Below are 19,808 nucleotides of genomic sequence, written 5' to 3' on the forward strand. Positions count from 1 at the left end.
CTTCCCTTTACCTGTCGCAAAATTCTCGTGCCCCATAAGAAGAGCTGGATTAAACCTTCTAAGCTCCCGTAAACCCTCTAGGCCCCCTAGGCGTGTATATATATATATATATATATATATATATATATATATATATATATATATATATATATATATATATATATATATATATATATATATATATATATATAATATAAAATAAAACGCTTATGTGGATACAAAATCAGGCCGAATTTATTAATCATCATTTGGTAACAGGTAGTATATTTGAATTGTTAACATGCTTTTGTCTACAGAAGCACTTTTTTTTTTTTTTTTTTGATTTGGATAATACAAAAAAATGAGTTTAGTCGAACTGTCGGAAGTTGTCGAAAACGAGAAGCTAAAGCAAATAAAAGTGTTCAAGACAGGGACAACGACAATTAATTTCGCCATTTTGAAGCATAGCTAGCCACTCAGAATGTTTCTATTATTATGGCTCAAGTATAATTTAAAATAATAATAAAAGTATTCCGTTTTTTTTGGGTTTTTTTTGCGCGATAAAATGGTAGTACATCAAAGTTAATTGATATGACTAAATTATTCTTATTAATACTCGCCATCATTGGCGATTATTTCAATGTTATTACCGTCATGACAGTCATTTTTGATGAGAAATGTCTCATTAAAATAGCAAAAAGAAGTAAATGCAGTTTTGATTTTTAAACATCATAGAATTATATATTTTGGTTTTCTAATATGTACATATGTCTATCAAAAAATTTTGATTTTAGAAATTGGTGGTTTAGTTTTTAATAATTGATGAGAAATTAATGTTAACAATTCATACAACTTAAATAATATAACTTTACTCTTAATAATGAATGTATTTAAGTTGTTGTTTTTTTATTGCTATCAGAAATACATAACTATACGGCGAGAGAGTGAAGTGAGCTGGGATCACATAGTAATCCCAAAAGCATCAATCACAACCTGATTCTTGAGAGATAGTATAAGCAAAGCATTAACGGCCTAGTAATAATAATAAACCAAGATTTAAATTTGAAATCAAATTCAATATTTAACGAACTGGAAAAAAACACACAATTGAACAGAGTCTTGATGCTATTTAATTATTGGACCGGGAATATTTTTAAATTATAAAGCAATATATATTTTAGAGTTTTTAATTAACTTAATATACAACTTGAAAATTTAATTGATTATGAATATTAGATTAATGTCCTAACAATAAAATTGTACTTATATGGTCCTAGTAAATTAAATAAAAGCATAAAACTGACAAAATTAGAAAATATCGCAAAAAAATATGTATATCGAAATTTTGCCCCCTCCCCTGATTTTGAGAGACCTTTAAGTAATTGCCTATGGCTTACATATTTATGTAATTGTGTAAACCGTAGGCCTTTCGGTGAATGAAATTTTTTGCTTAATTGTTCAGATTTCAGAGGAAAATTCTGAATTTTTCTCACCCAAAATCATTTTCAGGGAAAAGGGGGGAAAAATGCTGCGAAAAAGTACTTTTTTTTACATAAAAAAAATGTAGTCGCAAATGATGTATTAATAAATGCATAAATATAATGCATAAAATTAAATTAAAAACAGCAATGTGGAAAAATTACTTGAATTAATTTTATTGTCAATTTAATGTTTTAAATTTTCTAATGTTAACAAATATTGACAATTCCAATAGGAGAAAGGTTGACTACAATTCTTGACGCATTAATTCTTATCTTGCTTGAACCTTGCTATTGAGGGTTCTCAACTTATAGTTTAAGAAAACTATAAGTTGAGAATCTTTCTATTCTACAGGATACGTTGAGGCTTTCTTTCTATTTTAAGAAAACAATCTTTCTATTCTACAGGCTCAGTTCCCAATTAGGGTCGTACAAACTTATTTGGGGTCGCAAAAGCACTCAAGTTTCCTGTTATTTTGTATCAATAAACTAATTGGTAACTTATAATTAGTAAGTTACATTAGCCAGCAAAATTGATTCAGAAAGTAATTCTGTCTTAAAATATTTTAACAACATACTTTAAACAAAATATAATATTAAATTTGCTTTACTTATCATTAATTAATATTTTGTTTTTCTACTGATGTGTTCTTTCGGGTCACAGAATTTATTCTGAGATCATGGTCGCTGTTTCGGTAATTTTTATAATTGAGATCAGACCATTCTAAAGAAAAAAATTTTAAAGCCTTGTCACATTTTTTTTTTTTTTTTTTTTTTTTAAGGATTGTGTGAATATTTTTTCTTTTCGTTTTCATATTCATTAGATCGGAATTTCCAAATAAAAAAAATATATATATACTTGTGATATTAAATGTATATATATTTACTTGCCTTTTTTTTTTTTTTTTAAGTTTCATTTGATCCTTGAACCCAATGTAATTAATATATTCCTCAATGAATACTCATGATTTAATTATTGCATATCTATTTAAGAGGATTATTGCAAAGAAAAATTAATTTTTAAAAAATGTCATCTCTTTCTTCAATGATGTGAAAGAATGAAGCGAAATCAAATCGTTGCAAGTTCACGGGAGGGGAATTAAACGAGCGTGTCCTAAGCCCTCCAGCGGGAAATTACCATCAACAATAAACTGGTTTCGAACGCCTTGCGCTCTCTGCTCGTCCTCAAATTAAGACATCAATGGCCTTGGCATATTGGCGAGAGTTTTGGCTCCAACCCATAAACCGCGCCCTCGTGCCGCCGTAGCCAATTGCGATGCTTCGATCGCTTCACCACGTTGTTCGAGCAAACAGGCGTGGCGGCACGCCAAATTTACGATGTTTACGAGCTCCGCTTGCTTTTTTGCCTTTTTTCTGCCGCCAAATTGCTTTCACACATCGCTTGTGCTCTATCAGTCCCGTTCCTTCGCTTTCTTTTCTATTTACTTTTGGACATGAGATGTGAGACTGTTTTTTTTCTCTTCCCATTCACTGATTGTTCAAAGATTTTTTTCGGTTTCGCCGTTTCTACGTATTGAAAAAGAATTATTTCATTTTGTTGACACGACCTTGTAGCAATACAGAGAAGTCAGGTTCTTTATGTTCCCCCCCCCCTTTCCCCTTCAGTGCTTGTTTTCTTACTTTAAAAAGTAACAGGATGCGCTGATAGCTTGTTTAAAGAGTTAGCATATGCTAACTAAAGAGACGAAAAAAAAAAAAAAAAAAATTAATAAATAAAGGTTTTAAAATTGTAAGAGGAATGAACAATTTCAGAGAATTTTTTTTTCCCTTATTTTTTTATCACAAATTTTACGACCTCTTGGAAGACGTTCAGTTTAAATGAGGATAATTACTTTCATTTAAAATAATTTTAATCAAAAGAGATGGATTTTTTTTTTCTTTCAGAGATTTAAAAGACTTATTTACAAGGATTATTATTTAAAAGATTAGGTGTTTAGCGTATATGCCTCGTTAAAAGGAGAAGCGAGAAAAGTTTTCTAGGATTTTCATTTCAAATAAATAGATTTTAAGAATTTGCTAAATTTTGTTTTGTTTTACTTAAAGATTAAGAAAAATGAGATAAATTTTATTTAATGTTTGGTGCTTTGTAACTTTTAGGAAATATTGTGACAGGAGAGGAGAGGGGCTATTGAAAACCCTGGATAGAGCGTCCCTTAATCCCCATGGCCTCTTTGCTGTTGAATGATAAGCGACATGGCAAATATGTTTAGCCTAAATTTTAAAAAATAACAATATTTAAAATATGACAGATGTTTCCCTCTGTAAAATTTAACAAAAACTACATTAGAGACTTAGTGGGTTAGGCATGGGTGAAAAACATGAATCATAGGAATAATATTTTGAATTATGTTCTTTACACACGCGCTTAAACAACATTATTAAAAAACTGGTAAACCAGTTGCGCTTTAGATGTGATTTCTTGCTGCGGTTAAGCCGATTACTGGTGATCTTCTAAATGAAGCACAAATGTGGTTAGTTTCTTCTTAAATTTTTTTATGAAAATTGCTTACTTGCATATATTATAGCTAAATCAGTTTTCTACATCATTTGATATTTAGATGTTCGTAATCGCTTTGATCAACAGAAGAAGTCTCACCTTTCATTTATATTGAGTGTTTAACTTATGATTTAGCTTGATATTCTAGAGCAAGTGAGCATCAAAATCAAGTAAGAGTCATCAATATAAATTAATAATTTGGTTATCAGCGATAATAAAAACTATTTTATTTTTGCAGTTCTATTTTGTATTACTAGGTTATGTTTCTAATTCTAGCACTTATTTAAAAGCGCAATTTCGAAATTACGCTATGTTGAAACATTGCTCTCTAATTTTAAGAATACTTAAATGTCAGTTTAATAATGAGAATATTTAAAGTTTTCACCGTTGCTTTTACTTAAAATAAAGTTTGGGGAAATTTTAATTCGTCTATTTTTTAGAAACCAAATCGCAATTATAAAATATTTTATAATTATCTTCAAGATTTGGCGTATAATTTTATGTGGTTCTAGAGAAAGAAAATAAATTTTAAGCATTTTTTTTATTGTTTTACTTATTTTAAAAATAAAATAATGAGAAACATTGCAATATGTTAAATATTAAAGACATATTAAATAAGGGACAACGACTCTCCAATTTGGTTACTTGCATTTTCCGAATAAGAATTTTTATCCAACTCTGCAATATTTGTAATTAAAAAGAATAAAGAAATTCTTTTTGATCAAAATAATTTATAAAAATTTATCAAATTATATGAATTGATTTATTTTTATGATTTTAATTGAAGCAGTAATATGAGAAAGGCAGCAAACATCAAAAATCTCAATGTGCGTCATGACTTAGGTACTTACTAATTGTCAGCTGTGAAAAACCATTAAATAATAAGCATTTTTTGTTTGCTTGTTTTTCGCTGAGAAAAAAGCTTCTGAATTCATTTCCTTCTTCAAACTTCTGATTCAATTAATGCTTCGTTTGGATGCTTTAAATTTCAATGTAAATGTTCAGATATTTATCGATAATTAATAATATTTCTCGATATTATTTTAAATTAATAAATAAGCAATATATTGTGATTTATACGTTAATCACAGCCATTATAAAGTTGAGTTTAAACCAGTAAGTAGGCTATTAGTACTGTTAGCTTCATTTTGTTTATATAAACCTTTGTTACACAAGTTTAAATAGGTAAATGTAATTAATAAGCTGTACAGATTGAAGATATCATTAAACAGATATAGTAGATATAAAAAAAAGACGTATAAATTTATTGATGTTCTTATCATTCTCCAGTTTTCAGTTTTGAACTAGGGGAAAAAAAAAAAAATGTTTGTCACAATTCATACCAAAGCAGTTGATACTTCTAAATTTATCTGACAAATCTTATAAGTTTTAAAGCTTTCTCAGAAAGATTAATATTTAAATAATAAATCTGACTGATAATTTGTGTGTTATATCCGAACTCTCAATGCACGATTTGTAAAAGCTAACCAGAAACTTAATGTTACCGATGCTGTGTATATTGAACATAATTTTACAGAAAGCTGTTGTGAAAAGTGCATCGGTAATCGGTTCAAGACTGTCGCAACTCAGAAAAATATGTTCTAAGTTAAAGTCTCAATAAATAAATCGGAATCAATTAATACAAATCTATCTGAAGGTATCGCAATTTGATTTATGATATTATTGGCCCAGATATGTATCTTTCTGTGCAGGACTATTAAATAGGCAAATCAAGCAAGCCGTGCAAAAGAATTTATTCGTAATAAAATCAAATACTGTTTTAAATAATTTTGAAACATTTTTTATTAACATTCCTAATTAATTACTATTTGCAATTTTTATATTATGTTATTTTGTAATTCTTAAAAAAAATAATAAAATGTGGCGCTTCATAATTTTTAAAAATTTTCCGATCTTATTAATAATGATTTAAATTGCTTAAAAAAGTTAATCATTTTGTTTAAAATTAATTTAAAATTTCAGTTCTGAATTTTTTTTATATGCAGTATATTGAAATCAGCTTTATGTACGGTAATCAGCAATTGAGTGTTTTGTTATTTTCAGTTTATTAAAATTTGATACTTAAGATTTACTTATATAAAGATTAAATTAAAATCGATAAAAAAAAAAAATTTGCTTTGAAAGAGCCCATTAGTATATCAATTTCGAAAAATGGAAAAACTCGAATTTAAAAAAAAAAATCTCTTAAAAAAATAATCACGTCAGAAACGCTACTAGTGCCATCTAGGGGCTGAAATCAAAAACATTTTGAAATTTTTTTCTTCGATAAGAAAAAACATATTCTTTTTAAGTTTGGAGATATTTTTCGAACAAAAATTTCTCTTAAGAAATTTAGCATAAATAGATATAAGATTTGGAGATTAAAAAATAAAAAAGAAATTAATGGTATTAGAAAAAATTAAAAAGTTGTAAGAATTATTTTTATCGAAAATTAACAATTTTGGACTGAAATTGCGTGCAAATTTAAAATTTCAATGACGTGTACATTATTTTATTAATTTTCCACTAATAAAAGCCATTTTTTAAAAGGTTAAGAAACAAGACTGGTGCTTGATAATTTTTTTAATTATATTACTTTGGGACTTTATTTTTTTATCAACAACATTAAAAGTGTCGTTTCACATCATAGATAGTTAAGAAGTCGATATCTGCTTCATATATTAAAACATATAATAGAAAATAATCTTATAAGAAAAATAAAATGATTTTTAAATGATTCTTCTCTTAAACTCGTCGTTTATAAGAACTCTATAGCTATTTTGCTTCAGTTGTGCTCCTTGGAAAGAAATGTAATGGGTAAGATCAGGTGATCTTAAGGGGCAGGGGTTGCGATGTTTTTTATTGCATTTTTTTAAATCTGAGTAATAAAATGTTATGTTGTTAATTGTTTATAGTTATTAAAGTTTTGAATGCTTTTTTTGGAACTCTTTCTCGTGATTCTCAACAATAATCAACTTATTTCAAAGTAGTCTTAGGTGTAAAAATATATATACTATCTGTTAAACGAAAGCTTTAGCCCACGAAAAACATTAAGCTATATTATCGTGAATTCGTTAGAATATGAAGGAGTGAAAGTTGTTAACCCTTTAGCTGGTTTGTCCGTATGTTGCCCGTACATCGATTCAATGCATTTTTACACTTTTTAAAAAAAGAATTAAGTTATTAATAAATATTATAATTCGATACAAAAACTACGCGGAATACATAAATATCACAAATATTTCGAGGATTCTCATTTGAATAAAAATGTCAAAACATTTCCAAAAACAAACAAAGAAAAAAAAAAAGAAAAGAAAAGAAAGAAAAAGAAGTTGTTATCTAATTAGACTGTAGAGAAAATAAACTAATTAAAGAATTACTTGTGTGACTCATATAAAATGTTTTTGGAGTTTAATGACATTTTTAAAAAATGTATATTAAACAATTTGTTGGAACGGTAACTGTCCAGAGAGTAATTTAAAAGTATTGTAATGTCATGAAACCATTAATTACATAACCACTGTGAATTTCTTTAGCACTATTTAAAACAAATAATATAAAAAAAAGCATTCTAGTTTAAAATGTGCCAAAAATTTCTTATTTAAGTTTTATTTGATTTATAATGAATTAGGGCTTTACTCATTCATTTTATTTCTATAAATATACATATACTCATGAACGTTTAAGATGTTTTTCGGTCGAAAAGAGATAGCAAATAAATAAGTTTTTGTAAGGCTTCATCAACGAGTTAGTCCTTTTTATTTTCATACTGATACATACACTCTTGATCTCTAAGATGTTTTTCAATTTAAAATGGATGGCAAATGGGTAAATTTTAGTAAACATTAAACAGCGAATTAGTGCTTTTGTTAAAATTAGTTTTCCCGACGTGTATACGCTCATGACTTCAAAGATGCTTCTCAGCTCTAAAGAAATCGCGAATAGATAAGTTTTAGTAAGCTTTAATATATAAGGGATGATATAATGAGAGTATCAATGATTTTAACGGAAACCAATTCACTATCATAGCAGACGTGTTCACCATAAAACATTGAAACATCGGGCAAGTAACACCATATAATGCAATACTTCTATAACAAGATTCAATAACTGACTAATATAATGCAATACTTCTATAACAAGATTCAATAACTGACTAATATAATGCAATACTTCTATAACAAGATTCAATAACTGACTAATATAATGCAATACTTCTATAACAAGATTCAATAACTTCTAAATACCTTATTCTTTTTTTTTTTCTTTACTGTTACAGGTTTGCCATTACAATTTCCAAGTGCGTTCACAACAGTCCATGCGCCTATTCCAGTGGACCAAAGAACACACGAGGGGCGGTATGTGTGGGAGCCGAGACTTCACGCCGCGTTATCGCACACCGGGAGCAGGTAAATATATCCTTCGACTTGCTAATTAAGACCTACATTAAATAGAATATCCATCTTATTCACCCCGATCTCTTTTGTTTTCATCTAAGATGTAAGATAGTTGACGATGATTAATTTTGGTCTTGATATCTATTAACGTTGATAAAGATAATATCGCTTAATCATTTCCATCAATAACAATCATTAATATCGTTTAATTATGTTTATCGATACTCGGGATAACTTTAGAGCAATTAAAGGCTTCGTGATTGCTTTAATAATGAGCGCTTGTTCGGAGATTTTATCTCACTATTGTGATATGTCAATTGAGAAATTGAAATGCAAATCAGCAGTTGAACTTGATTCAATATTTAGGGTTATTTAAGTAGTGGCGCAAGCAAAGTTTTTGCACCTTTAGTTTATGCTAAATAAGGATTATAACAGATAAGAATTTTTTTTCTGAGATGCTGTTACTGAAGATAAATTAATTCGTTGATGATTTATATATCAAAGCGCAAAATCAAAAATAGCAAGAATGAACAGAAATTAGTAAACAATTTCATGAATGATGAATGTACGGGATATTAATTGTTGGTACCAAATGTCAGTATCAGATTAATAGTACCGTATCCTAAATGTGTCAATAGACAATCCAAGATATTTCAAGTCCATATTTGATTGGATTGTAGTACACGGTCGCCCATCGTGCTTTCCGTGTTCTCGTAACGATGTATTATGTAACTACTGTCTATAACGAAATACTGTTTATGGCTTCACAAAACCCACTGCAAAGTGCAAATATATGAAATTTTTGTCGAAAATACCTGGAAAAAACTTTCTAAAAGGTATTACTTGCACTGCAGCAATGGCAGATTAGAAGTATAGTATCCTAAATTTGCGGACAGCTGATAGTCTTAGGCACAGTTATACTTCTTTTAACGAGCGTCTCTCATAACAAGTGATTCGCATAATAACGAAGCAAAATATTAAAAAAAATGACTCGCTTAACGAGCGATGTTTCGCAGAAAGAGTAATTGTGATGTCACATGCTGGATTGGCCTGTGTTGAGTGCATGTTTCAAGAGAACCCTAATATCTACGAGGAAGAAGTTTGGCCAGATAGCTTGTCGAACACGAATCCGAGAGATTTGGCTTGCGGAGTTTCCACTTTGGTTGCGAAGCTTTAATCGACTAGATTGTGTCTCTGCCCAAGATTATGAGGCTAGAGGTGGATAGTAACGATATCGATGAGTTCGTGGAAGTACTTATTCAGAATTATCTAAGAATTTATGAAGCTGCATTCTGTATTGTCACAATAAAAAGCTTCGAGAGTTATTTGGTCGAGAGAGAAGGGAATAATAGACTCAAAAGAGCATAATTCTTCCAGTGAAGTAAAGGAAATGCTAAAATCGTAGGAAATTGTTGCATTGTACGTTAAGAAACCTCAACCTAATACGGCAGTAGCCATGCAAGCTAGAAATCCCTTTAACTTTACTGCTGTGTTTCACTTTCTCCGAATTTCAAAGTGTAGCCAAAAATAAATGTCCTTATAAAATTCTCTTGTAAAAAAAAGCATACATTATAAATAATCAATTACATTATTATAAATTTGTTTGAGCATTTTTTGGGAATAGAAAGCTTTATCCCGTTTTCCATGGATTCCTATGGAAAAAAAAAAATTGTTTCACTTAATGAGTGTTTCGCATTACGATTAAGATTCGGGAACGAATTGTGCTCGTTTAGCGAGGTTCCACTATATTTCGAGTCCACATCTGAATGAGTTGTAGTTCGAGGTCTTTCATCATGCTTTCTGTGTTCTCGCATCAGTGGAAATATATAACAGGACAGAAAAACTGAAATAATATCGATAGTTTCAAGAAAAATATTCCACCATGCAAATCCAATAAAATGTTTGTCCAAAATAGCAGGAAAATACCTCTAAAAGAGATACTACTTGCATTGCACTTGGTTTAATTGACATAAAGATATGTTGTTGTTACTTATGGTACTTGTCATAGACAAGCCCGCTGACACAATCAACGATTTTTAGCCGAGTTTGTGCAGCAGCTTCTGAGGGTAAAGGCCTCTGAGCACTGGAGGGCAGAAGTCTGACTTCTAGCTCATATGAAGATGACACTCACACACTCGCTTGCACAACATCTTTTTACAGGGTGGCTCTTTCACACACATCACAGATAGAACACAGGATAAAGAAGAACGATGCCCGAACCAGGACTCGAACTCGGGGAAGACGCGCTACGCCTAGGCCACAGCACTGGCACATAAAGATAATATGGCAAGAAACATACAGCAAGAACTGATTCACTATTTTCAAAATAAAGAATGAGAAATACCACCGAACATTTGAGAAGAAAGTAAACTTCGTGAGTTTCACTTACTTATAACCATGTGTATTATCATATTTGGCAATACAACTACGCATAATAAATCATTCTTTATGTCCAGCGTGTTTACGCCTACTCTGCGTAACTATTTACTATTTGTGAATTTAGCTTACCTTTTGTGAATTTGTATTTCAAGTTATTATTTAATTAAATGATTTAATTCTTCTAGAATCAATGCTGATGGAACTACAGCAAATTTACCTGATTTCTCTCATTTTGCTCCTCGACGAGACATTCCAAATGGCTATGCGGATTTTGCATCTCATTACAGGCTTAGTCCTTACATGGAGCAAGTCATTTCGACTTTGCATGGCAATTCGGCAATGGGTTCGCCGCTTGTTGCTGATGCCAGAGGTAAGTTTGAACTTTTTTCGGAGAAAGTAATATTCAACTTACAGCGTAAATAAATGACACCTGAGAAATAAAATTAGGAGATCTAAAATTCAGGACAGACTTTAAAAGTTTTGATTATTTGATTTTAATTTTCAAGGAATACCCCTTCACCTCAAGATTTCGATGAATTTCAATCTTAAGAATTCAAAAAGTTAGAATCCGACTCTCAAAATTTTGAATTGGAGGGGGGAGGGTAAGACATTTTTGGAATTCTATATATCTTACCGTTAGAGGAAAACTACATAAACCATAAAAAAATGTTTCTAAAACACACTCTTATAAATGTATTTAAAATTATTTTTTAATAATTATTCCTTACTTTTTAATCCTTAATATATAATTCCTTATTATAAATAATATAGAATGTTAAGATCAGTTTTTTTAAGTATTATGTGGTGTTACTCGTATGGAATCAAAATTTAATTATACAAAATGATTAATTGATAGTTAAATTTTGAAAATATTATTACTGCGCTACGTTAATATTAAAACACTTTCTGCACTTACTAGCATTAAAATACTATCTACGCTATATTATGTGCTTGCTACGTTAATTAATATAGCCCTAACTTGTCTTTAGGAATCAACAATTATTCCTGTTGAATAATATTATCTTAAGCGTAGTAATGACTATTTCTAAAGGTTTAGAAATTAGTCATTGGGAGATGGATGCAATGGACACCCTGTACATTCATTTATCTTAATTGTATCATTTTAGTCTCGGTTTTTATTTTTTATTTTTCTGTCTTGTCTGACTAGGATACATGCTATAACAAAATTGATTATTTTATTCTACTTTAATGCTAAACAAACGGATATTCTAAAATGTCTGAATGCTATGAAATATATTTTTAGTTCTTGTTCCATCATTTACATTTTTCTCGCAAAAACAAGAAAAAAAAAATTAATAAGTAGATTTTTGTTTATTTTCTTTTAAAATGATGCTTTTTTTTTTTTTTTTGTTCAGCAACTGTCACAAAAATTTACTTCTTACAGTTCCACTATCCATGGATTATCTCCAACAAGTTTCGATGTTGCATCAAAGAAATTTACTGGATGTACACAACTCTTTACAAGCCAACGCGAACGCTGGAGCTGAGTTACCCCTTGGCTTGGACGGTAAGACATTTCAGTGTTGCAGCTATCCATCAATGACTTATTTCAATTGCTTTTCATTAGTTATACTTTTTTTACTTTCTCATAAACGAAGTATAAAGGAAGTGCTATAATTGTCAAAAACTTCGAACTCGAAATCTTGATGAATCTCCACATTTTAGACATTTCTGGGTTTGAAAATCACATTTTTGGCATTATGTATAGGAGAAAAAAATTCTTTGAGCTAGGTGGATGAAATTAGGAAATTAGGTATGAACTTATAACTAAATTTGTAGATTTCTATCAAATTTTATACGAAATCCATTCTCAGGAAGTCTGTTTGTCTGGCTGTTCGAGGACAAGCGAACACGATAGCTACAAAACGCAAAGAGCTCGGTAGATAAAAGTTAATTCACAGATTTAGCATGTAAAATATTAATACTAATCGAATTTTGAATAAAATCTATCAAATGGCAGACCATCTATCAGTTTGTACTGTCGTATGAATGTAAACGCAATAGGTCATAACCCAATCATTTAAATCAGTGAAATTCGGTATGTGATCTAATGAATACAACTGTAGTTGTTATAGCACTTTACAAGCGCGCTGAGAGTTATGTGTTAGCGATTTAAGCCGAGTGAGCGTCTCTTGTTTTTTCAGTAGCGCCAACTAGGGCCATGAGAGCGACTTAGCTACTTCATGCGTCACTTTCGCTTGCACAACCCCTTTTTACATTGGGGCACATTCACACACCACACAGATAGAAAACAGAAAAAGAACAACCATGCCCCAACCGGGAAGCCCAGATCACGGGGAAGACGCACTATCCCTATGCCATGACGCCGGCTCAACTGTAATTTTTAAAATGAAATTTTGGTATCAATTGGTTGAGAAAAAAAGGCGTTCAAAATACATGTTCGCCCGATAGAATCAGTAAAATGCTAGATTCACAACAAATATCTGTGTTTGGTAACTATTATTTGCCAATACCATGCAAGGCATTCACAATTTTACTCGTCCAAAATTTTATGTGGAGGGGAGGAGGTGATAAGACGTTTATTGGCGAGTATGCGAGAAAGTTACAGGGATACCACTACCGCACGTTGTTATTCTCTTTCATAGCAATTTTGTATGCCTCTTTTTATTGATGCTTAAGATAAAATTTCACGTGATTGAATTCTTACTAATATCTAATTAAATGGCTCTATTACCCAAGCATGAGTGGCAGTATTTGCCATATTTATTAACCATCTTTATCGTCAGGTATTACTATTAGAACTTGATCATCATCGTAATTTGGCAGCTTTAAAAGTGAGCTGAATGGGAAATTTAACAATCCGATTTATCTGCGGTAATACGTTGACTATCAAACACGAAATGGTATTGCTGGATTTCTTCAAAATAGGCTTGGAAATCAACGTATTGTTGACTATATTTAATTTGAGTTTGATTGCGCTATTTAATGAAGTTTAGGAAAGACCAGTTGATATACCCGGCACTGTACGGAATTAAATCCTTTTCATGTATAATATTTTAAATTTAAAAACTACTTCTGTATTATAAATGATAATATATAAAACCAACCTTTTCCAAGACACATGTATTGAAAAAAATAAAAAACAGGTGTATAGGTCAAAGTCTTAATATTGCCCAACAAAAGAGAACCTATAAATTTCTTTATTTCAAAATTATCTGCGTTAAATTTTCTAGATTTTACTGCAATTGAAAGAAAAATCACACAAAAAAATGAAATTGGTGTCGTTAAAAAGATACAATTTGTAATTTTAAGACGGTGTGCATTTTTTCTGGAATAAGTCCCTCCCAAGTTTCTGAGGAAAGAAAGCAAAATAGCAGTTAATTTTCATTGAATGAAAGCACTGCTATCGTTGAACTTCTTTTTTATTTGCTGGCAAGAACTTTACTTTTATTTCCTTTTTATGAGTAATGCCTTGCTTTCAGGCATTTTTACATCATTGCTTTGAAACAAATAAAAACCAAAAGAAAAATATGGATACTAAAATAAAACAGATATTAAAAAAAAAATTAATGCAGAGTAGTTCAATGTTAGTGTTAATTTTAATGTGTTTAAGTTTTATTTTTAAAAAAATAATAACAATTGAAAAAAAATACTGTTCAGAAAATGAATTAATATCATTGAAATAGTAAAATTTTAAATTTTAATACGGTTTAAAAATATTTCTTCTGGAATAATTTATCCTGAAGTTATTGTGGAAAAATGGCGAAATTTTGATTCATTTATAATTTAATGGATATTTAACTAATTTCCGAACTTTGAAAAGTAGACAATATTCGTTCTCTTGTCTTTAATAATAAGTGAGCAAAATTTGATTGAATTCGATATATATGTATAAATACATATATAGCCAAAATGATTTTTATTTATATAAAAATTTCTGTACAAAAATTAGCCAGTCCATCCGAGTTTGATTTGTACACAAAATAATAATAATAATAATATATTATATAAGTCAAGTGCGCGTACAGATTTTGAAATATAGTGATCTACTTGCAGCAGGAAAAAGGACATGATGTTATAAGCACTTCATCACACCATATGCAGTTTGATGACAGGTACAATGATGCTTACCATATGTCTGTGAATTAAGTTCTTAATTGCAAATAAAATGGCCTAGCAAGAAATTTTGGAAATGCTTAGAAACCGTCCATCCAATTGAAATGGGGCCAACTCATGCGTAGATGATAAGCCTGATATGACTACCGCCAATTAGGATTTCGAGTCTACTGCAACTCTTGCATTTCCTCACATTATTGGTGTTCGATAATGTTATTGGAGAAAATCTAATCTGAACTATATGAACTCTTTGAGGTATAGTGACTTCCGCGTTCATTTTTTCCCAGCCGTGTATATTGCTAAGATTTGCTACAGTGGCTTCAAATAAAGCCATTCCTTAACTTGTATGCAAATGTACGAAAAAATTAATAAATTGTCATTTTCATTTCCTTATTGTGTATTTTATTTTATTTAATCAATTTTAGCCTGAAATTCAGTAGTTTTATGTTCAGTGCCTCAAAGGGTTAATGCGATTTAAAATTTATGATTAGCTATTTTACTTAAATTATTTATTTGACTACTTTTCTTCTTTTATAAATTAATTATAGAATAATTATCCCGATGTATTGAAAACATCTTAGAAGACAAAATGGCCTAAGCTTGAAAACTTCGATTCAAATCTTCATACATTTAATTAATCCAGATTATAAAGTTAAACTCGAAAACTGTTTTCGTGTGATTGCATAATGGTAGCGAAAGGAGAAGGTTTTTTTTTTTTTTTTTTTTTTTTTTGTGTGTGTGTGTGTGTGTGTGTGTGTGTGTGTGTGTGTGTGTGTGTGTGTGTGTGTGTGTGTGTGTGAAAAAAAAATCCTTACTCCCATATACAAGTCAAATGAAATCTAACGTTCAATATTCAACCCATATTTAGTCCTTTAAAAATAATTGGACTCTTGCATCAGATATTTAATTTGCTCAGATATTTAATTTGATAATTAATTTACTAGAATTTTCCTATTTCGATATAAAAATATCCTTTGAAAATATTATATTATATAATTATTTTTACTTCATAACTTACTTATCATATTTTTTCGCAGGATCTCAAGTAAGTAGCCCTAAACCAGGTGTTCGTCATGGTAGGAAACGAGCATTGTCTAGTTCACCTTATTCTGACTTCGATATCAACTCAATGATTAGGTTTTCTCCCAGCTCCTTAGTCTCTTTTATGAATGGTTCTCGAAGCTCTAGTGCCAGTGGCTCCTATGGGCACTTATCAGCTGGTAAGTCATAAATCATTATTAATCTTTTATAATCTCTCTTTCTCTCTTTCTGCCGTTGTTTTCAATTTCTACCAGAAAATTTTCATTTCTGAAATAAAAAGTTGTAATAATTTAATACCCTAAATTGCCTAGTAGAAAATTTCAGGTCCAGTTCATTGAAGATAGCCCGTACTTTTTTTGTGCACGTTTTCACAGCAGTCGGCGAGGAAATCGCTTTCTTAGTTTGTTAGTGCTTATATATAAATATAAGAGAAAGAAATTTAGTCACAATAAACTCTAGATGTCAAAAGTTAAATTCTTTTTCATTTTCGCCTACAGTACTGAAATGTTAGACGTCTTTGATATTGGTTAAGGGATCTGTATTAATGATTTTTTCTCAATTCAGTTAAATTATATCTAAAATTGGTGCTCCACTAGGATATAAATGTTATTTTAGTGACAATAGATGGCGCCACGTAAATATCAAAATCTGGATCGCTCATGGCTCCACCTTGTGCTAGCCTTACAAGAATAAAATGAGTAATCATAAATTAAAAACGATATATTTCTTTATATTGTCATACATTTTAAGACAGTTAAATCTTTTTATATTAGTAGCTTCATTGAAATATACATGTATTTATTTATTTTTCAATATGTTTGTCATTAAAATAATATTATTCGTGAAAAATTAACTATGATTATTAGTTAATTTTTTTAATTACAAATAAAAGTATTTAATCAATATTATAAATTATAATGAAACAAAAAATTCACACAAATTTAACATTAAACATTATTATTTTGGGATACTCATCAAGCAGAACATAGCATAACCAGTTAAATCAATAATTAGCATTTCAATATATTATAAATAAGAAATCAATTATTTTTAAATTTATTTAATAATTCAACATTAATATAAATTCTAGTCCTACTATTTTTATAATTTATGGAATTTGAAATTTTTACGAATTTATTTATTTAGCAGCAAGGTCCATAAAATTTTTATATCCACCTCTCTACGGCCCTCCTCAGAGTAGACATCCTGGGCAGCTACCTAATTGGAAATCCGTCACCGATTATTGAGTTATTGAATTTTTTTTAATGTAGCATTTTATTATATACTTTATACAAAAAATGTAAACCGAGTTAGTTGAGAACGTACGATTTTTTTAATTAATTAAATTTAATACGTGCTATTTTTTCTTTCTTTAGGTTCTTTAAGTCCAGCGATGGGTGTATCTCCGCCAGCTGTTCTTCCTCACTTCCATCAACTTCATCACTTAATGCGTCAAGGTTTAACATCCCCTTTTCTTTTACCTCCTTCCTCCAGTTTAGGGCAGCAACCAATATTTCCAGGACATATGCCTCCTCCAATGTCAAATAAAGTGAAAACAACATTCTACACAGGAATGCAAGATAAGGTATTTAATTATTTCAAAATTCTTGATAAATTCTGGAATTCAGTAACCGAACCAGAATAGTAATATGTTCACACAGTTTAATTGCTGTTGCATATTCTTTTGTCAAGTTAATGTTTTCGGATCTGTTGCTCTGATCAGAAATTTTACATTCTCTCTTCTAACATTTTATGCTTTAATATAAAGAAATTCAATTCAGGTGTGGTTTTAATCAATTTTATTAATTTCTTTTACTCTATATTTAAGTACAAAGAATTTCAGTTTCGTGAGTCTGAGGGTCTGGATATAATTTCTTAACTTACGGAGCGTCTAGATAAATTTTATAGGCATAAAGCTTAAACAGAAGAGGATGTGAATAATATTAGCATATTATCTTCATATTTAACAAAAGAGGATCATATTAACATTATCTTCATATTAACAATATGCGGATCATATTAGCACGAAAAATAATTACGAAAGTCATCTCAGCTTTTAGAATTTATTCACATTGGCGAAATAAATAACTCACATAAAGTTTCTCATACCATGCAATGAATTAGTACTTGGATTTAGACTTTCTTATTTCTCGGCAGCATTAATATTTTTTCTGCTGAAATGCGGTCGCAAGTGAAAAAAGTCATGAAATACTTCTCTATGAACACATTTTTTATAGGCTTTTTATAGGCTATAGACATCTGAGTTTGCATTTGTTTTAATAGTGAAGCTTACGTTGTCTCCCCTCCTTTCTGATGTACGTAGAAATATCAAGAAGCATATTACGAGCGATTTAAATCATATATATCCAAATGAAATTTATTTATTTATTTGTTAGATCTTTTAAAATAATATGATATAGATGAGTTGCCTTGGCAAAAGTAATTGAAAGAAAATGCACATTTATGATATCTTATTAGACGCTTGTTGATTCAGTTTCAACAAACACTATCGGGAACTGCATTATCAGTTTTCTTATTAGTAAAAGAAATCTTAATCAAGATGATCTAAACTATAAAAGTAAATTTTCATATTTCTTTTTGATAGCATGCGCTCAGGATTTGATTTGCAAATTTCTTGAAGCAAGAAGTTTTATTCTTGAATTGCGTAATTACTATGCCTTTTACCAACAGGATTCTGTGCTTAACAACAATGCTTCTTCTGACAATTTGGCAAATCATGGAACAAGTACCGGTAAACATTCGAAAGATTCGCGAAGTTCAGCTCCTCGTGGTTCTGGGGATGGTACGGTGGTAGATGAAGACAAAGATGCTACGTCCGATATCAAAGATGAACCAGGAGACTTCATTGAAACTAATTGTCACTGGATAGAATGCGAGCGCGAATTTCCAACTCAAGAAGATTTGGTGAAGGTAATATAATGCATATTTGAAAATAATTTTATATGATTTAAAATTTTCAATTTCTTAAGTATGTATCTTAAATAAAAGTAACATCTTTGTCAGTCTAACAAGGGGACCCATGTTCATATTTTTATAATTCTCGTTTTTCTTGATTTCAGCACATATGTCAAGATCATATACACAGTAACAAAAAAGCGTTCGTGTGCAGATGGAAAGATTGCTCCAGGGAAGAAAAGCCGTTTAAAGCGCAATACATGCTGGTTGTTCATATGCGCAGACATACTGGAGAGAAACCTCACAAATGCACAGTAAGCTTTCATAAACCCTTTTAGTGTTCCCCGCTCCTTTTTAGTGTTCGAGAGCATTATTTTCAATTAAATAGCATTTTTTGTTTGCACTTTACTTTTCAGTGATTTATTTCCTTCTAAGAATCTACTATTTTCAAATTATTTCATCGCAATAATTTTTTAATGGCAAAGAAATGAAAGGATTTTCGCTGAACAAAATATGACCGTACTTTGTAATTATACTAGACATGCGTTTGAAATATGACTTACAAAAAAAAACCTATTAGAAATATCCGGATTTCTGTAGAATATTCTAATCATTCCTGTCACACAAATTTGTTTAATAATATAAACAATTGCATCTACTATTCTTAATTTACATCATAATCAGAACCAGAAAAGTTACATCCCCATGCTGATGCTTCCTGGGTAATATGGAGATCAAGCTGCCGCGACAGCGTAGTCAGGCACTGAAATGAACACAAAATGGTCTCTATAACGGTGCAATCCATACTCCCACGTCTCTCTAAGGGTTCGATCTGACATCAGTACGGCGATAGCTCAACCCCACATCATTTCTTCTCTCCGAGGAAGTGAGAATTAATATACTTTTATGGCAACTTTTCATCCCCAAATTTAAAGTGTGGCCCTTCTAGTGGTATGATCCAAAACTGTATGATTCATTTTATGATTTACATCTTAAAATAGA

General features: G+C 30.2%; 1 protein-coding gene across 1 annotated transcript in view; it reads left to right on the top strand.

Moving 5' to 3' along the window:
• The window catches only part of LOC129960796 (zinc finger protein GLI3-like), a 121,078-nt gene that overhangs the window by 86,279 nt on the left and 14,991 nt on the right, over positions 1 to 19,808 (top strand). The window contains exons 3-9 of the mRNA XM_056074444.1: positions 8,255 to 8,384; positions 10,937 to 11,121; positions 12,157 to 12,279; positions 15,887 to 16,069; positions 17,267 to 17,475; positions 18,582 to 18,821; positions 18,971 to 19,120. Of these exons, the coding sequence (XP_055930419.1) occupies positions 8,255 to 8,384; positions 10,937 to 11,121; positions 12,157 to 12,279; positions 15,887 to 16,069; positions 17,267 to 17,475; positions 18,582 to 18,821; positions 18,971 to 19,120 (1,220 nt within the window). The remainder of the gene's footprint in view (positions 1 to 8,254; positions 8,385 to 10,936; positions 11,122 to 12,156; positions 12,280 to 15,886; positions 16,070 to 17,266; positions 17,476 to 18,581; positions 18,822 to 18,970; positions 19,121 to 19,808) is intronic.

This window comes from Argiope bruennichi, chromosome X2, assembly GCF_947563725.1.
Source record: "Argiope bruennichi chromosome X2, qqArgBrue1.1, whole genome shotgun sequence".
NCBI lineage: Eukaryota > Metazoa > Arthropoda > Arachnida > Araneae > Araneidae > Argiope > Argiope bruennichi.